At 42.5% G+C, this 18,303-nt stretch overlaps 1 protein-coding gene across 2 annotated transcripts in view; it reads right to left on the reverse strand.

Annotated features, from left to right (window-relative positions):
- RUSF1 (RUS family member 1) overlaps window positions 1-18,303 on the reverse strand; it is a 182,304-nt gene that overhangs the window by 151,770 nt on the left and 12,231 nt on the right. For both annotated transcript variants that reach the window (XM_085618441.1, XM_085618440.1), the window contains exon 2: window positions 741-892. In XM_085618441.1, the coding sequence (XP_085474567.1) occupies window positions 741-884 (144 nt within the window). In that variant the 5' untranslated portion in view covers window positions 885-892. The remainder of the gene's footprint in view (window positions 1-740; window positions 893-18,303) is intronic.

Consider the following 18,303-nt stretch of genomic DNA (forward strand, 5'->3'; position numbering starts at 1 on the left):
ATTAATTCTTTAGGTCACTTTGGAATAACCAACTCGGAGCAGGATTTTTGACACAGCTGCTTTGTTCTGGGTCACTGATCTAGAATATGTAAGACATGGCAGGAAACAACCTTCCCTGCTCTAGATAAAGACCTGAATAGCACCCATGCACTGGCATCTTTTGGTGCCCTGAAATGTAAATTTCCTCCCATGCATCACAATTTCTCCTAACATTCCCCGACTTATTTACACCGCCTTCAGTTAATTCCTGTCCACATATTTAAGAACTAAAATAATACATTGGATTTGCCCAGACAGGTCTCTTCATGAGAAAACCTTAGTATGTCAAACCCAGTGATGGTGGAATGATGAAAGGAGATTTGGAGTGTTTTGTGGCTCGGGCACAACAATCCTGATCATTACAGCAATGGAAGTCCTTTGTGATCTCACATATCCTGATCATTACAGCAATGGAAGTCCTTTGTGATCTCACATAGTCATTAAGAGATGCAAGGCCAGCCCCTACCACATGTTAGACATTGACTAAGCTGGTTGAAAATCTCATCATTTAGCATCTGTAGTAGAGATCTCGGTTTAATCTGCAGTCAGATGCTTAAATACGGTGGTGTCTTCCCCAACTCTTTTCATCTAAGAAATGTGAAATGACAACTAATAATTCAGGAGTGATGACACTGGTTATATAATCCCCGGGGCACAATACATTGGTCAACATTAATACATTACTTCTTAATATTACTCACTGTGAAGAAGTCTCGGAGAGACCGGTAGCGGTCATCCGTTCGTTCTTTAACACACCGCAGCTGCCCATTCGGATCCTCAATGTATCCTTGCATAAAACGGGTGCCATACCGCTCCGTGCAGATGAGATCCTCTCCAAACTCCATCACTGCTCCTAAATAGGGCAGTAAAGAGGCGCCAATGACCAAAAGAGGAAGGAATCATCAGTGAAGAGGAGTAATGCAGAGGCAGTGATCTAGGAGTTCAACAGTGACAGCAAAGTACAGAACTTCATAGGGAGTAATAGATACCAATAGGAATCATGCCGCCACTGTGTGAATGGCAGCCTTTATTTTTATCTAGCTTTTTATTAAACTTTTAATGTATCCATATATGCTGTGCTCTCTCAAATTCAGGATCCACTTTGCAGTCACCTAAATTTATATCTAAACATTGAAACTGCCTCACCACAAGTTATTACTTTTTTTTCCAGTCCAAGAAAAGTTAGGATGGAAGGAACAGGTAGGGAGAGAACAGAGTCAGACAAACTCTGAAATACCAGTCACATAAAGCTTAATTTAAGTTAATAAATAAATGTAACAGAAGGGATACAGATGCAGCCAGAAGATTAGGTTTCTAGTTAGCATTATAATCTAAGTGTTGTGCCTTACCTCGCCAGCAACAAATGTCTGGGCAATTCTAAGAAGTGCTTTTGAAGAGAGGATGATCCAAGTAACATCAAAAGACTAGTGAGGGGGAAGTAACAGGGGCCGCTAAATCAGCCATCTTAAGCATTTTGAGTAATGAATGTGCACAGTATAATTTAATGAGATTTTAACAGCGAAGTCCACAAAATCTAAAGTGCTGCTCGCAAGTCCAAGGACAGTGTACAATTCTGATCATGAGTGGTCTAATGTATAATAAGATTAATAATGATAATACATAAAAATACTTTACAGACACGTTACAAAAGGGCATGAGTAATTCACAGCATATGTACATTTTGTCATTTGAAAAGATGCCCATTCTGGGACTAGAATGTATATTTGTACACATTTAAAGCAGCAAGCAGACAGAAAGCAGATTACAGCAATGTAGTAATAAGTTCAAACAATTAGAAACCGATAAGAAAGACCAGACAGAATCTTTGGTAGGTACAAATAGATATTCTTCATCGGGTCAGACCAAGCTTACTGCAATAAAACAAAAAAACTGTAGAAACCAGTCATGCGAGAATCCCTACACGAGCCAATAGAGTAAAACATTGTCAATTTTAAATCAAGTGTCAAGTCAGGTGATCCACTTATTTTCTGGTTGGCGTAGCAAAAAATAAATCGTGATTTCCTCCCCAAGAAATCTATGGAATTTTATCTACAGTGACAAAGGTCATGTATTTTTGACCATATAGTGTTTGGCTTGTGGAAATTTGAGGTCCGTCTTCTAAATAATGCAGTAGTGCTCCTGAATCTTGATTTTGCTTGGCTAAATGACGGATCCTAAAGATGATTTTTCTTTTTTTATAAGTACGCAATCAAAAAGGTGCTACTGTGGTAATTACATTTGTTTATTTTGATATGGTGCCACCCACACAAGAAGAAAATTTACAGCATATGTAAAAACCTTTTTGTTCCACAACTATTGGATAAGATTAATGAGTTTGTCTTTAACTCAGATGAGAAACGTTTGTGCCTTAAGTTAGCTAACTTCTTGAAAGCTACTGATTGTTCAACACAATATCTAAAAAAAATATATTATTTCTCTGGTACCAGATTTTCCAAGGGCCTGGCGTATGACATGTTGTCCAGCCTTGGGTCTTCTTTGGAGCACACTCAATTTTGTTCCATCTTCTTGACAAAGTGACGTAAATGCAGTATCGATGACTATGTGAGAAAAACCCAATTGAAGAAATTTGTTGGTACATTTTCAGGTCTTGATTTTAAAACTCTTGTTGCTGCAATTTATATTAATTCACGGTCATTTTTTAGTACATTTGTAATTGATGTTTTGGATGCCAGCTTATTGAATGCAAGTGAATAGTTGTGGGTTTTCTGAATAGTCTGGTATGAAGGAAGTCTGCTTGCCTGTGCTTATATTCCCAAGTCAAGCAATTACACATGTGTAGTAGAAATGTAAAAGATTGCAGGAGCTATAAAAATGCATGTATAAAATCCTGGAGAAGGTTTTTTTGTTTTTACTATCATCTATGCAGTGTCGCCTGAAGATTTTATGGGATGAGTGGTCTGCAGGAACTCTCATACAAAGCTATGGACTTTCGTCGACCTTGCCCAAAGATTTATGCATGATGGGCATATTTAGCCCCAATGATTGTACTTTGTTGCTGTAAATAGATGTTTAAAGCATAAGATGTTTTGAGGAGACTGGATTATAACTCGTCTAATATCATTCTTTTGACACCCATACAGTGTGATGATGGGATAAAATAAAAATACTTTGAGGCCATCCTGAGCTCTAATGGAAGTGTAAATATTTACTTCACTAATGGTTGCTGGGATGTAATCTTCCTACCAGTATATTTTCTGTGTCTTGGAATGTACATCTTGTGTGTCCTGCTTTGGTGAAGGAAGATCCCTTAAAACAAGCATTGGCATAGCCAATAGGTCTCACTTTTGGGACCTTATAAGTATTTAGTTATGCAGCACAATATCCTTGGTGCAACAACATCAACTGTTGCATGGCTAAACACTTATAAGGTCCCAAAGGCCAGACCTATTGGCTATGCCAATGCTGGTTTACTTTTTGGTAGGACATTTCCAGGACTTCTCAGCAAGCCTTCTAAAGTTTTAAAGGAACAGTACAGTCAGTTGTCAGTGGTTGTACTTCAAACACTTCCCTCAGGATTATCACCTTTAATGAGACAGCACACGCAATTCTGGCAATGATGTTAGACTTTTAATTGGAAGGGACCAGTACTCCTCGGTAAGGCTGCTATGCTTTTAAGGGGTCACTGCAGCTGGTTGGAAGTGCCAGCACTTCGAACTGGACAGAATGCACACTGCTCTTCTAGGCTGCTATATCTGTAATGAGACAATTCTCACAGTGATGTTAGCCCTTTAATTGGACAGGGCCAACACTTCTCAGTAGGGCTGCTCTGCTTTTAATGGGTCACTGCAGCTGGTTGTAAGTGCCAGTACTTCTAGCTGGAAAGAGTCAACACTTCCCTGCTAGACTGCTATATCTTTAATGAGACAATAATTGACAATTCTCACAGTGATGTTAGATCTTTAATTGGAAGGGGGCAGTACTCCTCAGTAGGGCTGGTATGCTTAGTTTTAATGAGTACTGCAGTCGGCTCTAAGTGCCAGTACTCAAAACTGGATAGAATGCACACTGCTCTCCTAGGCTGCTATCTCTTGAATGAAACCATTCTCACAGTGATGTTAGACCTTTAATAGAAAAGTACCAATACTTCTCAGCAGGGCTGCTGTGGGGCTGCAGCTGGTTTAAGTGCCAGTACTTCTATCTGGACAGAATCAGCACTTCATTTCTAGACTGCTATATCTTTGAAGACACAGCTCCGAACATTCTCGCAGTGATCTTAGACCTTCAATTGGACAGAAGGACCAAGACTTTTCAGTAAGGCCTCAGGTCTTCTATGCTTTTAAAGGACACGCACGAGTATTGTCCAGCAGGGCTGGTATACTTTGAATGGCATACTAAAAGCACTTCTTAGCAAAGTGCCTGCAATTTAATACTACAATATTGAATTCTCAGTAGCTACACTTTGAACAGGATTGTAACAGTACTTTGCACCAGGGCTACTATGTTTAACATTTGACAGTATCAGCCCTTATCGCAAGGGCTGCAATCCCTTCAATGTGAAAGTGATATCACTTATCACCAAGAATGATATACCTGTAACAGATTGTAGGGGCACTTTTTTTTTTTTTTTTTTAAACAGGCATGACTCGAATGTCTCATTTATGCAATAGTGAGATAGTGCCGGCACTTAGTAGGAGAACTGATTTACTATGAACTGGATATTGCTTTCACTTCTCAGCAAGGCTAAAATCCCTTTAATGGTAGCCTTTCTTAGCTGGGTGCTGTGGTTCCAATGGGACAATACAAGGATTTCGCAACACTGCTCCCAGACAAGTTATGGGAAACTACCGGCAGGGCTACTTTACATTTTAATGTGACAGTACGAGCACTTCTCATCGGGGCAGCTTTACTTTTTAATGGAAGAGGTTCATCGCCTCTCAGCACACTGCAGTAAATATATTAGCAGAGTACCAGAATTTCTCAGCAGGGATGGTTTACGTTTAGTGGGACAGTACCAGTACTTCTCTGCAGGCTGCTGTAAATATATTAAGACAGTAGCAGAGCATCTCAGCAAGCATGCTTTACTGGCAGTGGGGCAGCAGCAGCACTTTTCAGCTGGGCTACCTTTTAATGGGACAGTGCTAGGACGCCTCAGAAGGACTGATTTATTTTGTAATGGGACTGTGCTAGAACGCCTTAGAAGCAATGTTTTACTTTGTAATGGGGCAGTGCTAGAGCTCCTCAGAAGGACTGTTTTACTTTGTAATGGGACAGTGGTAGAACGCCTCAGAAGGAATGTTTTACTTTGTAATGGGACAGTGATAGAACGCCTCAGAAGGGCTGTTTTACTTCTTAGTGGGACAGTACTAGCACTTCTCAACAAGGCTGCTTTACGTTTTAGTGGGACAGTACAAACACTTCTCAGCAGGCCTGTGTTATCATTTAACAGGGCAGTCACAGCACTTCCCAGCAGACTGTTGTGAATATATGAAGAAGATGCCAGAATATCTCAGCAGGGAGTCTTTCCTTTTAGTGGAACAGAATCAGGACTTCTCAGGTGGCTTATTTACTTTGTATTAGGACAGTAGAAGCACTTCTCAGCATTGCTAGTTTACACTTTAAATGGACAGTACAAGACCTTCTCAGCAGGGCTACTTTATTGTTTCATCGGACAGTAAATATCAGGGGACTCAGCAGACTACTATAAATTTATTAACCGAGTGTCCCAGACCTTCTCAGCAGCGATGTTTACGTTTAGTGGGGCAGTGCCATAACTTATCAGCAGGGCTGCTTTACTTCCTAATGGGGCAGTTTCAGTGCTGCTCAGCAGACTGCTGTATATTTATTATAAGAGTACCTTAACTCCTCAGCAGGGAGGCTTTACTCGTAGTAGGGCAGTAGCAGCATATATATATATGACCAAATCCGCTATACATTTAGTGCTACACATACTAGCACTTCTCAGTACGTAATGTCTGCCACACCTTTAATTGAACAGAGCTAGCACTTCCTTTCAAAGACCCACATTTTCTGTCCTTATCTGAATGGAAAACGGAGGATCGGTATAGGAAGAGACATATGGAAAGAGAGGAAAAAGCAATGGAGCTAGAAAGAGAGAGAGAGAGAAGGAGTGGGAGCAGAGAGAAAAAGAGGTGAGAAAAAGTCATAGAACTAGAGTGTGAGAGGTGAGGGAGAATGGAGAGAAGAGAGAAAAAGTGAGATGACAGAGAGAGAGATGAGAGGGAGCAGAGAAGACGGAGAAAGAAAGAACGAGAAAAAGAACATTAGAGGGAAGATACAGTGAAAGAAATGGAGAGAAAGACATGTAGAGAAAACGAGAAGAAAGAAAGAGTGAGGAAACACAAAAAGAAAGGAGAGAGAGTGAGAGGGGCGAAGACGGGAGATAACACAGGGAGAGGAGAAAGGAGAAAAATCATAAGAGACTGGAGAAATATAAAAGGCGAAAGAAAAGGGAGGGGCGGGATGGAGATACAATGGAGAGAGAGAGAAGCAGCCAGAGAGATATACAGAGTGGTTGAGCAGGGTGAGAGAGAAGGAGAAAGAAACAGAGAGACAGAAAAAAGGATATAGGACATATTTTCAGTGGACTGTTTACTAATGAGGTTTATGAGACCAAAAACAATGTTGACTTTAAGAGGAACAACATTTAAATAATACATTTACCAATCGCAGTAGCCATATTAACATCGCTAACTGTGATGTCGTAATACTACAGCAATAAAAGTCACTGTTTGGACAATCTGGCTGGGGCACAATTAAGAACCTATTACAGGCATGGTTTCGAGTACGGGTGCAGCAAAAGTGATCGCGACCGGGAGTTGTGTGCGCAGGGTGCAGCAAAAGTGATCGCGACCGGGAGTTGTGTGCGCACGCGCAAAAAGGAAATAAAAACAAGCACGCAAAAAGAAAAAAGTGATCATGAGCAAGAAGTTCAGCCGCGACTGGGAGTTCTGTGCGCGCGCAAAAAGTAAATGAAACAAGGCGGAGAGAGGCACGCAAGGCTTAATGAGCCTTGATGGAAACCCACATGGCGGCTGTGCACGTGCACGCACGCGTGAACGCAAGCTTGAGGCCAGCAAAAGCCTCTGGTAGCACTTTCAAATGCCACTCACTAAATTTCTCGCAGAGCAGCGCATGCGCTGGCTCAGCGAGACCTAAGAAGGCTGATGCTTGATGTCTATATAGGTGGAATTTCTACCCACCCCCAGCCTGGTCTAGAAAATGTCCCTTTTCAATGCATCTAAACAGCAGAAAAAGGAAGTACAAAGCCAGCCTTTTGGCAATGTTTACTCCCGAGATCAATGCCACCTAATTGCTCAAATCAGTATTTAAAATCAGCTTGTCACAACCATGTATATTCTTTTCCCTGGGTTTTAAAATAATTTTCACAAAACCTTTTTCCATGAGAAGGTAGGTCGCATTTCAGATTTAGATGTGACCGACTGCAGAATTTCCAGGACTGCGACACAACTACACACATTAAAACCTTTGCTTGCCCTCCATAATATCTATGAAAAACCATGGTGCCACTTGAGCTCTCTTCTCTCAGCACTGAAAGTCAACTGGAGACCTAGGATTGACAAAGACCTAATCTCCGCTGGGATAGCTACACATCCCTGAACAGGGCTATGGAAAGATCCTAGGTGATGTCAGCAAATGCTGCTCATCTCTATGAAACAGGCTTTGTTAAAAGAGTTTACTAACCTGAAAGGTAAAAATTGAGAAGTTTAAAGAGTAAGCATTACAACACAATAGACAGCCACCTTTTTCGCAAGCTTCAGCAGCTTTGTCAGCACCCTAAAGACAGGATTCACACAAAATATCTGTATGCTGCTCTAGGCGATGGAGCAGATGTCAATGTTGCAGTCATCACCTTTCCTGCCTGTTGAAGCTCAAGAGAACGAGGACTGCAAGAGATGTCTACTAAGACAGAAACAAAATCCAAGCAAGTCAATTGGCGCATTTCATGACGGGATTAGAAAGCAAGCCAACACATGCATGTCCACATTGGTAAAGGCCAATGACAAGGCAATTAAACTAGTAATGTAATGATGCATCAAGTCCACCAAACTCTAAAGGCAGAGGATTTGGAAACCTGCTATAACTTTGACCACCAAACTGGACAGTTTGATGTGGTATAAATTTGCAAATACACGAGCACCCAACATGGAAACATTTAGTGGCACTTTCAAACGAGAGAATGTTGAAGCAGTGGACCAAGTACAAGCCACAATTCCATGCCCAGGCGTGTCATTGGGAGCTAAAAAAAAGTTAAACTACCAAGTAGTAGTCAGAATAAAAGTATAGAGAGCGGGTACTGCTGGAGAGATTTGTCACAAAGGCCTAGGCCCATGTAAGAAGCTCAATCACTGTTGAAGTGTGTGCAAGGCTCCAGAATCTACCAAGAAAGCAAGGCCAATGTCTAGGACTGGGAGGTGGGCGGGTCCAATACAGGATAAAATAGTCAGAGGACAAGAGCTCGGAGGAGGCAATCATCATTTCATTTTTTATTCAAGGTTCAACACAAGCCCAAGGTGAATGGCTGAAGAATGAATTAATACTATCTATAGAGTCCAACTGGTACAGTGGTCCTTGCACTGGCTCCTAGACAAATTAAGGGTTGAGGGCAAATGAGAACAAGGAGGTAGAGGAATTACAAAAAAAGGATTAGACACATTTTGAGTGTCTTACCAAAGCTATACTAGTTGGCAATTGATCTTAAAGAACAAAGAAGAAAGCTCCACGCTTTAGTAGTCAGGAAAGAAAAAGCATGCTCTACAATGCAAGCACATTGGGGTAATACAATGAGGTTCGCCATGAAAGACTGCACAACATGTCAGGGCCTTTGCCTGGTAAACACAAGGCGGATGAAGGCAGACAGAGTATTAAGAGATAGAGGGGAATTTAAAGAGATATTGTTTAGCATTATGTAGCAAATACAAAAAGGGAAAATGAGAAGTAATGTCAGAGTATCTTCTGAGACTAGAATGCTGCATTCTGTACCCCTGCAAAATCTGCAAAAGAAATACAATGGAAGGCTTAGGGACAGAGGATTGCGATGAGACCAGCAAGGAAGACATTTTATCAGTTTTATTAAGCGCATTGCTACCTATACAGGTGCCCTAGTGCTGCGTGGACACTGGCACTATAAAAGGAGACAGAAGTCAAACGAGGGTTTTTATAGGACCCTGAGAAAGTAGAAGTAGATGGACAGCATCTTGTTGACATACTTTAGGAGGACATGCAAGAGTCAAACATAATGCCGAAATTCTGGGCTGACCAAACTGATTTGAGGTAGTCCAAGCCACTGGGCCACAAATAGTCATATCAGAAAATCTAAGGGACACAAAGGACAATGACCTCCATCTTGTTAGATGGACCTCAACCTTAGGCGATTTGAGTGCATCCACCTGGCAATGACAGAGACAATCCTTAAAGTTCTTCTGGATGACCGTCATCCCTTCCTTCATCATGGAGGATGACAAGTGTGTCAGCCATACAGGAAAACAATGGGAAGTCATAAGGACTTAACGGTGAGACTGGGAGAGAGGGGAGGGACTGAAGGCCAAGGGTCTCAAACAAAGATTTTAAGTGGAAGGATATATATTGCCTATATTGGACCACAACAAAGGGAAGCAGCCAAGCAACCACCTGGTCTCTCACTCCAACCTCATAAGGGCGCTGTAAAACGATGAAGGAGGAGGGGGGGAGAGAGAGAGGAGGGGGGAGAGAGGGGGGGTAGAGAGAGTTAGAGGGAGAATGCTGCATGTGGCATTCATATCATTTTTTCATGATACAGGACTAGGGGGCAAATGTCTGGAATTTGCTAGCTTTGTAATTAGGTGAGTAAGAGAGGATTACAAGCATCATGATTCAGAAACGAAGTTCAGGTGTTGCATCACAATAACGTGATATCTGTGGTTTTCAGCAGTGGCCCTGCTCAAAATAACATTCGGTCTCTACAGAAACCACTTTGAAGCCATGAATTTGCTGTAGAATCCAGTGTGCATAGATATCGCTCCGTTTCCTGATGCTAACAAGTCATGAATTTTAAAGAGACACAGCATATTACTTGCTAAATGATACATGCTAGCATTTTAGAACATCTCACAAAAGATGGGGGGGGACTGGGAGAGCTAATAGGTCCAGCATACGTGCTCCCATGGCTCAAGTATTTACAACTAGGGTATGAAGTTCCTTCCAGAAAAGAGGAGAGAGAGAATAGGAGGTCGGTCAGAAATTAAGGGAACGGACGGGGGTCAGCTCCCTTAGGAACAGGAGCCCTCACACACCCAGATGGGTGTCATGCTTCATCATAGGGTGTGCTCCTCATCTGGCCGGTGCTGCAATGCCCGATGGGCACCCACAAGGGGGCTCTTTATCAGAAATCTTTTGTCCCAATCCTGTATGTGAAGTGTGGGTGTAGGGCCTGTTGTGTAGATTGAAGTGCGGGAGTGAATATGTGCACTAAAAAGTGCATATTAAAATAGACAAGGTAGTCCTCTAAATAAGATTTTAATAGGCGAGTCTACTTGTCGAGTTAAAAACGTGGTGGCTATCACCAGACATAATAATCTACAATAGCTTTAAACGGTCAACATGTTTCTTACTACTGGTAAGTCAATAATGTCAGCTGGCAATTCGTCAGGACCAATTTTACCATAATCTACACTGTGGTTGGAATCTGGGGTTATATCAAAGAATATCCAATCACAAATGACCTAGATGTGGTATGTTTTGATACCTTGGTATTGTTTTCTTTTGAAAGGAAAAGCTGTCCCAATTAGGGTAGCAATTCTGTCTCCTTGAGTGGGAGCAGAGAGTACGCTAATTCGGTGTAAAAGTTGTAGTGAAGACTCCACCGGACGACCTACCCAAACTCTGCTGTGAAGTCATTTGTGATTGTTCAATCATCCAGTAGAAATAGAAATGACTGAATGGATGAATAACACTACTCTGTTTTCCACCTCAAATGTGATATCCTCTGAAGAGGAGCGAAAGATGTAGTTGACATGGAGCCTACGTCCAACTGTCCAGGACCTATTGCCACTGGCTCCACCTGGCCTTCACTCGGTCTGTCCATCCATCCATCCATCCATCTTTGTGTGCGAGGTTGTGTGTTCCTGGGCAATATGGGGTGGATTCACAAAAGCATTTATGAGTATGGGAAATAGTGCTACAAGAGTACTGTTGCAAGACTTTGTGAGTCAGCCAGAAACGTCCAACTCTTTATTAGTATATGTCCAAATAGGAAACAGTCCTTAGTAGTTGAACAATATATATATATATATATATATATATATATATATATATATATATATATATATATATATATATATATATATAAATGATACAATTGCATGACAAATTATGTAAACATGTACTAGGGGAATATTATTTTACATACTCTTACATGCCTTTATCTATCAGTCAGTTGCTCTGTTCTTTGTGTGTGCTTGTACATGTGCTAGTCTGTGCGCTTTGGTACTTGTATTTTTGGTGGCCTAGGTGCATAGATGACTGCATGACCGGTGATACATGTTCAATGGCTATATTTATGTTTGGATGCTTAGATTACTGAATGGCAGTTGGTCGATGTGCGAGAGTGCCTGTCGGTGTGTGGCCGCATGGGGAAGTATTCAATCGCCTTTTTGTCCTTAAACGTTTTTTTTTCCAGTTTTATATAGCGCGGACTGAACCCGAAGGTATTAGAACGCTTTACATGAGCACCAGTTACATTACACAAAGGACACATTCATTTTTTGGTGGGCACTGGGAGATGAAGTGATTTGCCCAGAATCACGGGATGTTGAGCAGACGCCGAGATTCGAACCAGATTCCCCAGCTCCACAGTAGGCAGATCTGGCCGTTGGGCCAAATCCTCCCCAACAGTGCCCCTTGAAAGCGTTTTATCAAAACCCAGTGCTTGAAATGGAAAAATAGAAGAGCAGGTACTCAGTGCCAGAGTACCTGCTTGTTTCCAAGAAGTGCCGGTACTCTCCAATTAAAAGTATTACGTCTCTCTTGAGAAGTGCTGGTACTCTCCCTCTCAAAATAAAAAAGTGCCGGTACTCCATACCGGGCAGTACCAGCCAATTTAAAGCACTGTCGACACCCATGTGGACTATTATAGTTCGTGCACACAAATCCAATAAAACAGAAAGCCTTTGGTATATATCAAGTTCAGCGCGTAACCAGCTCTGCTCATTATCTTTTTGTAAATTAAGAGCATGAGAAAATACGCGCGTGCCTACAAAACCTTTTACCTGAAAACGCATATTTATCGTGGACATGTAGATTTTACCCGGACTAATGAAAGCCACTCTTGACGGTTAGTGTCGACGTCTTCATGAAGGATGAGAGAGAGGTTGTAAGCCTGCACACAGTCACCTAAATCAAAGATGGCCAGGAAAAAGCAACATGGGCTCATTTCCTACAGAGTGGATCATTTTAAAAACCTGATCAGGGTCCCTGTATTGGGGTGCACTTTCACGATCGGGGTGCGGATTTCTGCTACGACAAAGAGATCTGATAAGAAGAGTAAAAATAAACCGCTGTGCACGGAGTCTCTCGGGCATTAATGTTTTTTATATTTTAAGGCAGAGATCGCCCCATGGGGAGGTTGCAGGTTAAAAACAACGCTGGATAATTTGTTGACAGCACAACCTTCAAAGCGAGTTTTTGCTGTGTTGGCAACAATGCCCTCGGGACTGCATGAACTTAATGATCCAAACAGCACTAACTGAAAACAGAAATATCACCCAGCTGTTTGCACACTAAGAAAAGAGTTTCTCGGGTAATTACTCGTACATTTATGCCAAACTGAAATCAGAGGAAATTAATGAGTCAACTGCACTATTCAAAGAGCTCAAAATCAGCAAACAAGTCACAAAAGAAATATATTTCAATTATATTAAGGGACCCGTCTAGCCAGATTTGAAGACAATGTTTATGAAACAAAAAATACAAAATGTAGTAAAAAAAAAAAAAATGCATCTATCAATATCGTTAAAAATGTGTTACCTTGTCTGAGCCACCTGGCCTGAGTGACAGCAACCAATGGGGGGGACTTAAATTGGAAATATATTTTTCCAGAGGTGGCAGAACCCTCAATTAATGCACGAAATACAGACAAGGCCAGGGCGACATTTTAATGACACTTGACGAAAATTTGCATTATGCAATTCTGTGTAATATTTTGCCCATGGAGACCGATTCGATCCTGCCAAGAGACATTTGCTGCTCGAACCATTCTCCTGTCGGTAAGTTAGGTGACTTTTTAACATGAGTTAAGCCCTCGCAGGGCAATTTCACCCGATTCTTTCATATTTTGAAAGAGTGTGATAAAAACTCTATTCTCCGTAAAGGGCTGAATTTGCTCGTTGTCCTCGTGCCTTTTAAGCACAGCACAAGCCTAAACCAAGCATTTGCAATGCAATAGGTCTCGCATTTGGAGAGTTTAAGCTCTTGGTATTGTAAATGACAATGCCTTTTATTTATGTTTTAAAAACCAACACGTAAATAAAAGGCATTGCCATTTACAATGCCAATAGCTCAAACTCTCAACTGCGAGACCTATTGCATTGCAAATGCTTGTTTTTTTCTGTGGTTCCTGGTTTCCAAATAAAGTAGTACTTTGTTCCTACCTGTGGTAGGTCAGTTTCTTTGCTCCTTTCATTGCAGAAATTCGTTTTTAAGCAGGAGAGTGAAGAAATGTAATATTTGTGTATTTTGCATCTCTCCGTGTCTCGTGCAGGTCTTTGTGATTCAAGTGTTAGTGCACTTTAGATCTCATTTTTGGTTGTTTAATTATCGTCTTTGTTCACTTGGGTGGAAATGTACTTTAATTTCCGTCAGCACAGATTGAAAATTTGTGTCTATCTAGGACATGCCAAATCCATCTTCCCAATTTAGTCCTGTTCATGTGAACTTTGATCTCTTCAATGACTCCAGGAAAGGCAATGAGTGACTAGTAAAAAACAAGCATTTTCAATGCAATAGGTCTCGCATTACCAAAATTTTTAGCAATTGGCCTTTCTAATTGGAATGTATGATGTTACAACACATACATTCACAACGCATGCCTTTACAATGCAGTTTTTACATCGCAACATCCTTTACAGCGCATTCATTTACATCGCATGCCATTACAACAAATTTTTTAAAACTACATTTACAATACATTCCATTGCATTATACCTTTACAAGGCATACCATTACAACGCATACCATTACATTGCATTTAAAGTAAGTATTGGATAGTGTAGGGGTAAAAATTACTATTCTAACTCCAGGGGGTGCAACAGTAGGGTAAGTGTTGGATAGTGTAGAGGTAAAAATTACTATTCTAACTCCAGGGGGTGCAACAGTAGGGTAAGTGTTGGATAGTGTAGGTGTACTATGCGTTGTAATGGTGTACATTGTAATGGCATACAATGTAATGCCTGCGTTGCAGTGACATGCGTTGTAGTGTACAAGCAAGCCTTTGCAATGTAAGATTGTCTCGCATTACTGCAAGTTTGGACTATTTGGCGTTGCATTTCTATTAGCAGGGAAACAACCTATACAACGCAGTCATTACATCGCACTACATTTACAACGCAGTCATTACATTGCAACATCCTTTACAACGCATTTCACTACAACGCAACCATTACATTGCATGTCACTACAAAGCATGATTCTCCCAGCAATATGCAGAGTGGAGATGCAGGGACTCTAATCGTGGACATCTCCATTATTGTCTGTGTTATGCCGGCGCCAAACAAATAAACAGTGATGACGAGGGGAGATAAACCATTGGCTGGAGCCCCTTATCTTCCAAAATGGGTGATGTCATGTATAATGCTCTCACTTGAATACGTTCGACACACACAAAGTTTTAGGTAGCGGTTGATGCATCCCAATGCTGATTTGAAGCACTGTAAATAGCAGGTGTGCCAGATGCAAACAGCTTGTACTCATTTTCCCCTTGCAGCGAAGTGCGCTCTGAAAATGGATTTTTCTCCTGAAATGTGGTGAATGCAGGATGGCTTGTCCCATAAGAACTGGTGAAGGCAAAACCGTTCTAAATTAACAAACAATGGCACTGACTAAACATGGGTGAAGCTGGAGACCGCACAGGGGCAGAGAGGGAAGCACAGGAAGGCTGGATGGGCTGGGGCTCCAACTGAGAGTGCACATTCGCACCCGTGCCGTCTCTTTTGAAGATTCTAAAAAGCCGTTCTTGATATGATTTATTGCAAAAATCCTATTTGAATGAGAAATATGCTTTCAAAACCTGTGGAAAACCTGCGCATGCGCAATGGGCCACTTTGGTCGCTCCTCTTATACCCCTGAGCAGGACGAAAACCAGAGCCCGCGAAACCTGAGCCTCCAGGCCATTCTGCCATTTGAATCTTACAACCTTGCGAGCTCTGTAAGTCAGTCTACAAGTCTCCTAAACCATGTCTGAAATGGATTGATCCAAATGATATTAGTGAACAGTGCATTTGTCGTACAGCAAACAACACACAACCTTTCCTCTTTCCCTACTTCGTTAAGGTGTCCTGGGGGTCACACGAATAACGCGATACATAAAGAGTTACACTCTCAGCAGGTGAGATAGTACTGTGCATTGAGTGCCTGTTGTAAATGTCTGTATTGAGCCTACAGGAGCAAGCCCCAGTAGGGCCAGCTCGGACCTTTATCTCCCCATGGTGGATGCGAGGGGCCCACTGAACTGTGGGACTGGTAAAGCGTATATTAAATTGACAGCGGGCAGTTCAACTTGCAGTGTGTGCTATATAAAAATGACCAATATCATTTGCGTTATTTTTATAAAAACGTACAGAATATTTTATGCTCCTGTTACCAAATTTACTGAAGAAGAAAATACATGGTTAAATGCTAAACAAAGGATCAAATCTGACTTGTGTGCTCACTTACCTTCACCTCATACATGAGATCGCTGTACAGGTCCGAAACGTATGTTTGTCTGCTTTTCAGAAAGGCGGAAAAAGGCAGCAGTTAAGGTTAGGGGTGAACGGAACCAGAAGAAAGTAAAGGGAAAGGCAAAGTGAAGACAGGCGGAATACTGCATGCAATGCTGGGAGGGAAATGGGCAAGTGTTTCCCCATAATGATAAGCAATATAAACCAGAAGTGAGTGCAGCGCACGGCTGATGGGGATAGGCGCAGCGACGGAAGATGGTGGTGGAGTGCACCACACGGAGAAGGGGTAGTGACACACAGGGGCATGAAGACACGCAGCTGCAGCCATGTGGATAGGCGCAGCGACGGCGCACGGAGAGATTAGGTGCTGATGAGCAGGGGCACTGAACACACGAAATAGGCTTGTAGTGCAGGGAAGAGCAGCAGTACAAAACAAGGAAGTAGTCCCTAAATAAAAAGATAACAGCCCAGCAGCGGAACTAAACTGTAGTTAGCCGGTGCTGCTTCCTTCAAAACTGAAGCAACGTATCGTACCACCAGCTGATCAATGAGCGGGATAAGAAGAGCAATGCCAGATTTAAACAATGGCAAGTGACAAAACAAATAGAAACGCAATGGGTGGAGTTTCACCACTAATACTGATTACTTGATGCCTCGGAGAGGCAGCGCATGCGCTGCCTATGTGAGACCTAAAAAGGGGATGTGTTAGAAATGGGGGTCTCTAATTTGCAGAGTTAGGTACCTTTGTCCAAATAGGGACCCTTGCTTGTAGTCAGGGTATACACACTTTAGATAACCCCTGCTCACCCCTTTTGTAGCTTGGCACGAGCTGACAGGCTTATCCCAAAGGCAATGTGTAAAGTATTTGTATCAACACTCACAGTAACACAGTGATAACACCACAAATGGACACCACACCGGTCTAGAAAAATAAAGTATCTTTATCTAAACTTAACAAGACCAAAATGACAAAAATCCAACATACAAGTATTAAGAAAAATTACTTTCAAAAGGTTTTAGCAACTGAGTCCATAGAAAACTATGGATGCGTGATTTCTTGCAAAGTACCTGTTGTTGCAACAAAATTCACCAAGCCAAACAGCTGCAGCGATGGGATGCGTAGACAAACAAAGAGATGCGTCGATTTCTGAGAAGTTCGTGGATGCGATGCAACAGTTTCGCGGGACACAGGGGAGCGGTGCTTCGGGTCCGGTCTGTAGGGAGAAGCGATGCGTCGATTCTGAGATGACTCCGATCTGCGGGTGATGTGTTGGGGAAAACTTCCCGCACAGGAACGATGGGTGGAAATCCAGGCTGCGTCAGCGAACGATGCAGCGGCGTCAAGCGGCGCTGCGTCGATTTCTTCAGCCGCGATCCCTCAATGCGTAGATTCTTGCAGCGGCGACAGGCGCAGCGGCGGTTTCAGAAGCAGCACGGCGGTGCAGGGAGATTCTTCTCGCACCACGGCGTTGCGTCAGAAAAACTGGTGCAAGAAGAGCTATGCGTTGATTTTCTCGTTGCGTTGCTTTCCTGCTCCCTGTAGCAGAAACAACCTCCAGAGGCCACATACAGCCACTGGCTCTCCTGGCAGGTCAGAACTCCCAGCAAGGAAGTTCAGGGGAGCTGTGGGTGAAGTCTTGTGTTCCTGAGACTTCAAAACAGGAGGCAAGCTCTACTCAAGCCCTTGGAGACTTTCCTCAAGCAGGGGACACAGCACACAGCAAAGTCCTTCTCATTTCCTTGGCAGAAACAGCAACTGCAGGCCAACCCCAGACACACAACAAGGGCAGTACTTCACCTCAGTTTCTCCAGCTCTTCTCCTTGGAAAAGGTTCTTCTCGATTCCAGAAGTAGTCTAAAAGTCTGGGGTCTGGGCCCCTCTTTTTATACAGTAAATCTCTTTGTTCTCTACTGGCCCAGGACTCTGAGCCCAGTCCAAACCAGTTTTGGGGGCACTTTGCAAGTACACAACAACCTCCATTGTCAGTGTGAGCCCTTGGCTCCAGACACACCACAGGGGGGTGGAGCCAGCATTGTGGAAGGCAGGCACAGCCCTATTCAGATACAGGTGCTACTCCTCTCAGCACTCCAAATGCAGATCAGGCCTATTCAACCTAGTGCTGACTCATTCAGGAAAGGCAGGACATACATCAAACCAGCCAACCCCACCCCAACGGCTGTCTGAGAGAATGCACCTCCCCAGCCCCTGTCACTCCAAAACCAGACAGTCAATACACAAACAGGCAGAGGCACTCAGAATGGTTAAACAACAAAATGCCTACTTTCTAAAATTGGCATTTTTAAACACCAATTTAAAAACCATCTTTAGTAAAAGATGCGTTATTAAATTCTGA

Source organism: Triturus cristatus, chromosome 7 (genome assembly GCF_964204655.1).
Source record: "Triturus cristatus chromosome 7, aTriCri1.1, whole genome shotgun sequence".
Taxonomy (NCBI): domain Eukaryota; kingdom Metazoa; phylum Chordata; class Amphibia; order Caudata; family Salamandridae; genus Triturus; species Triturus cristatus.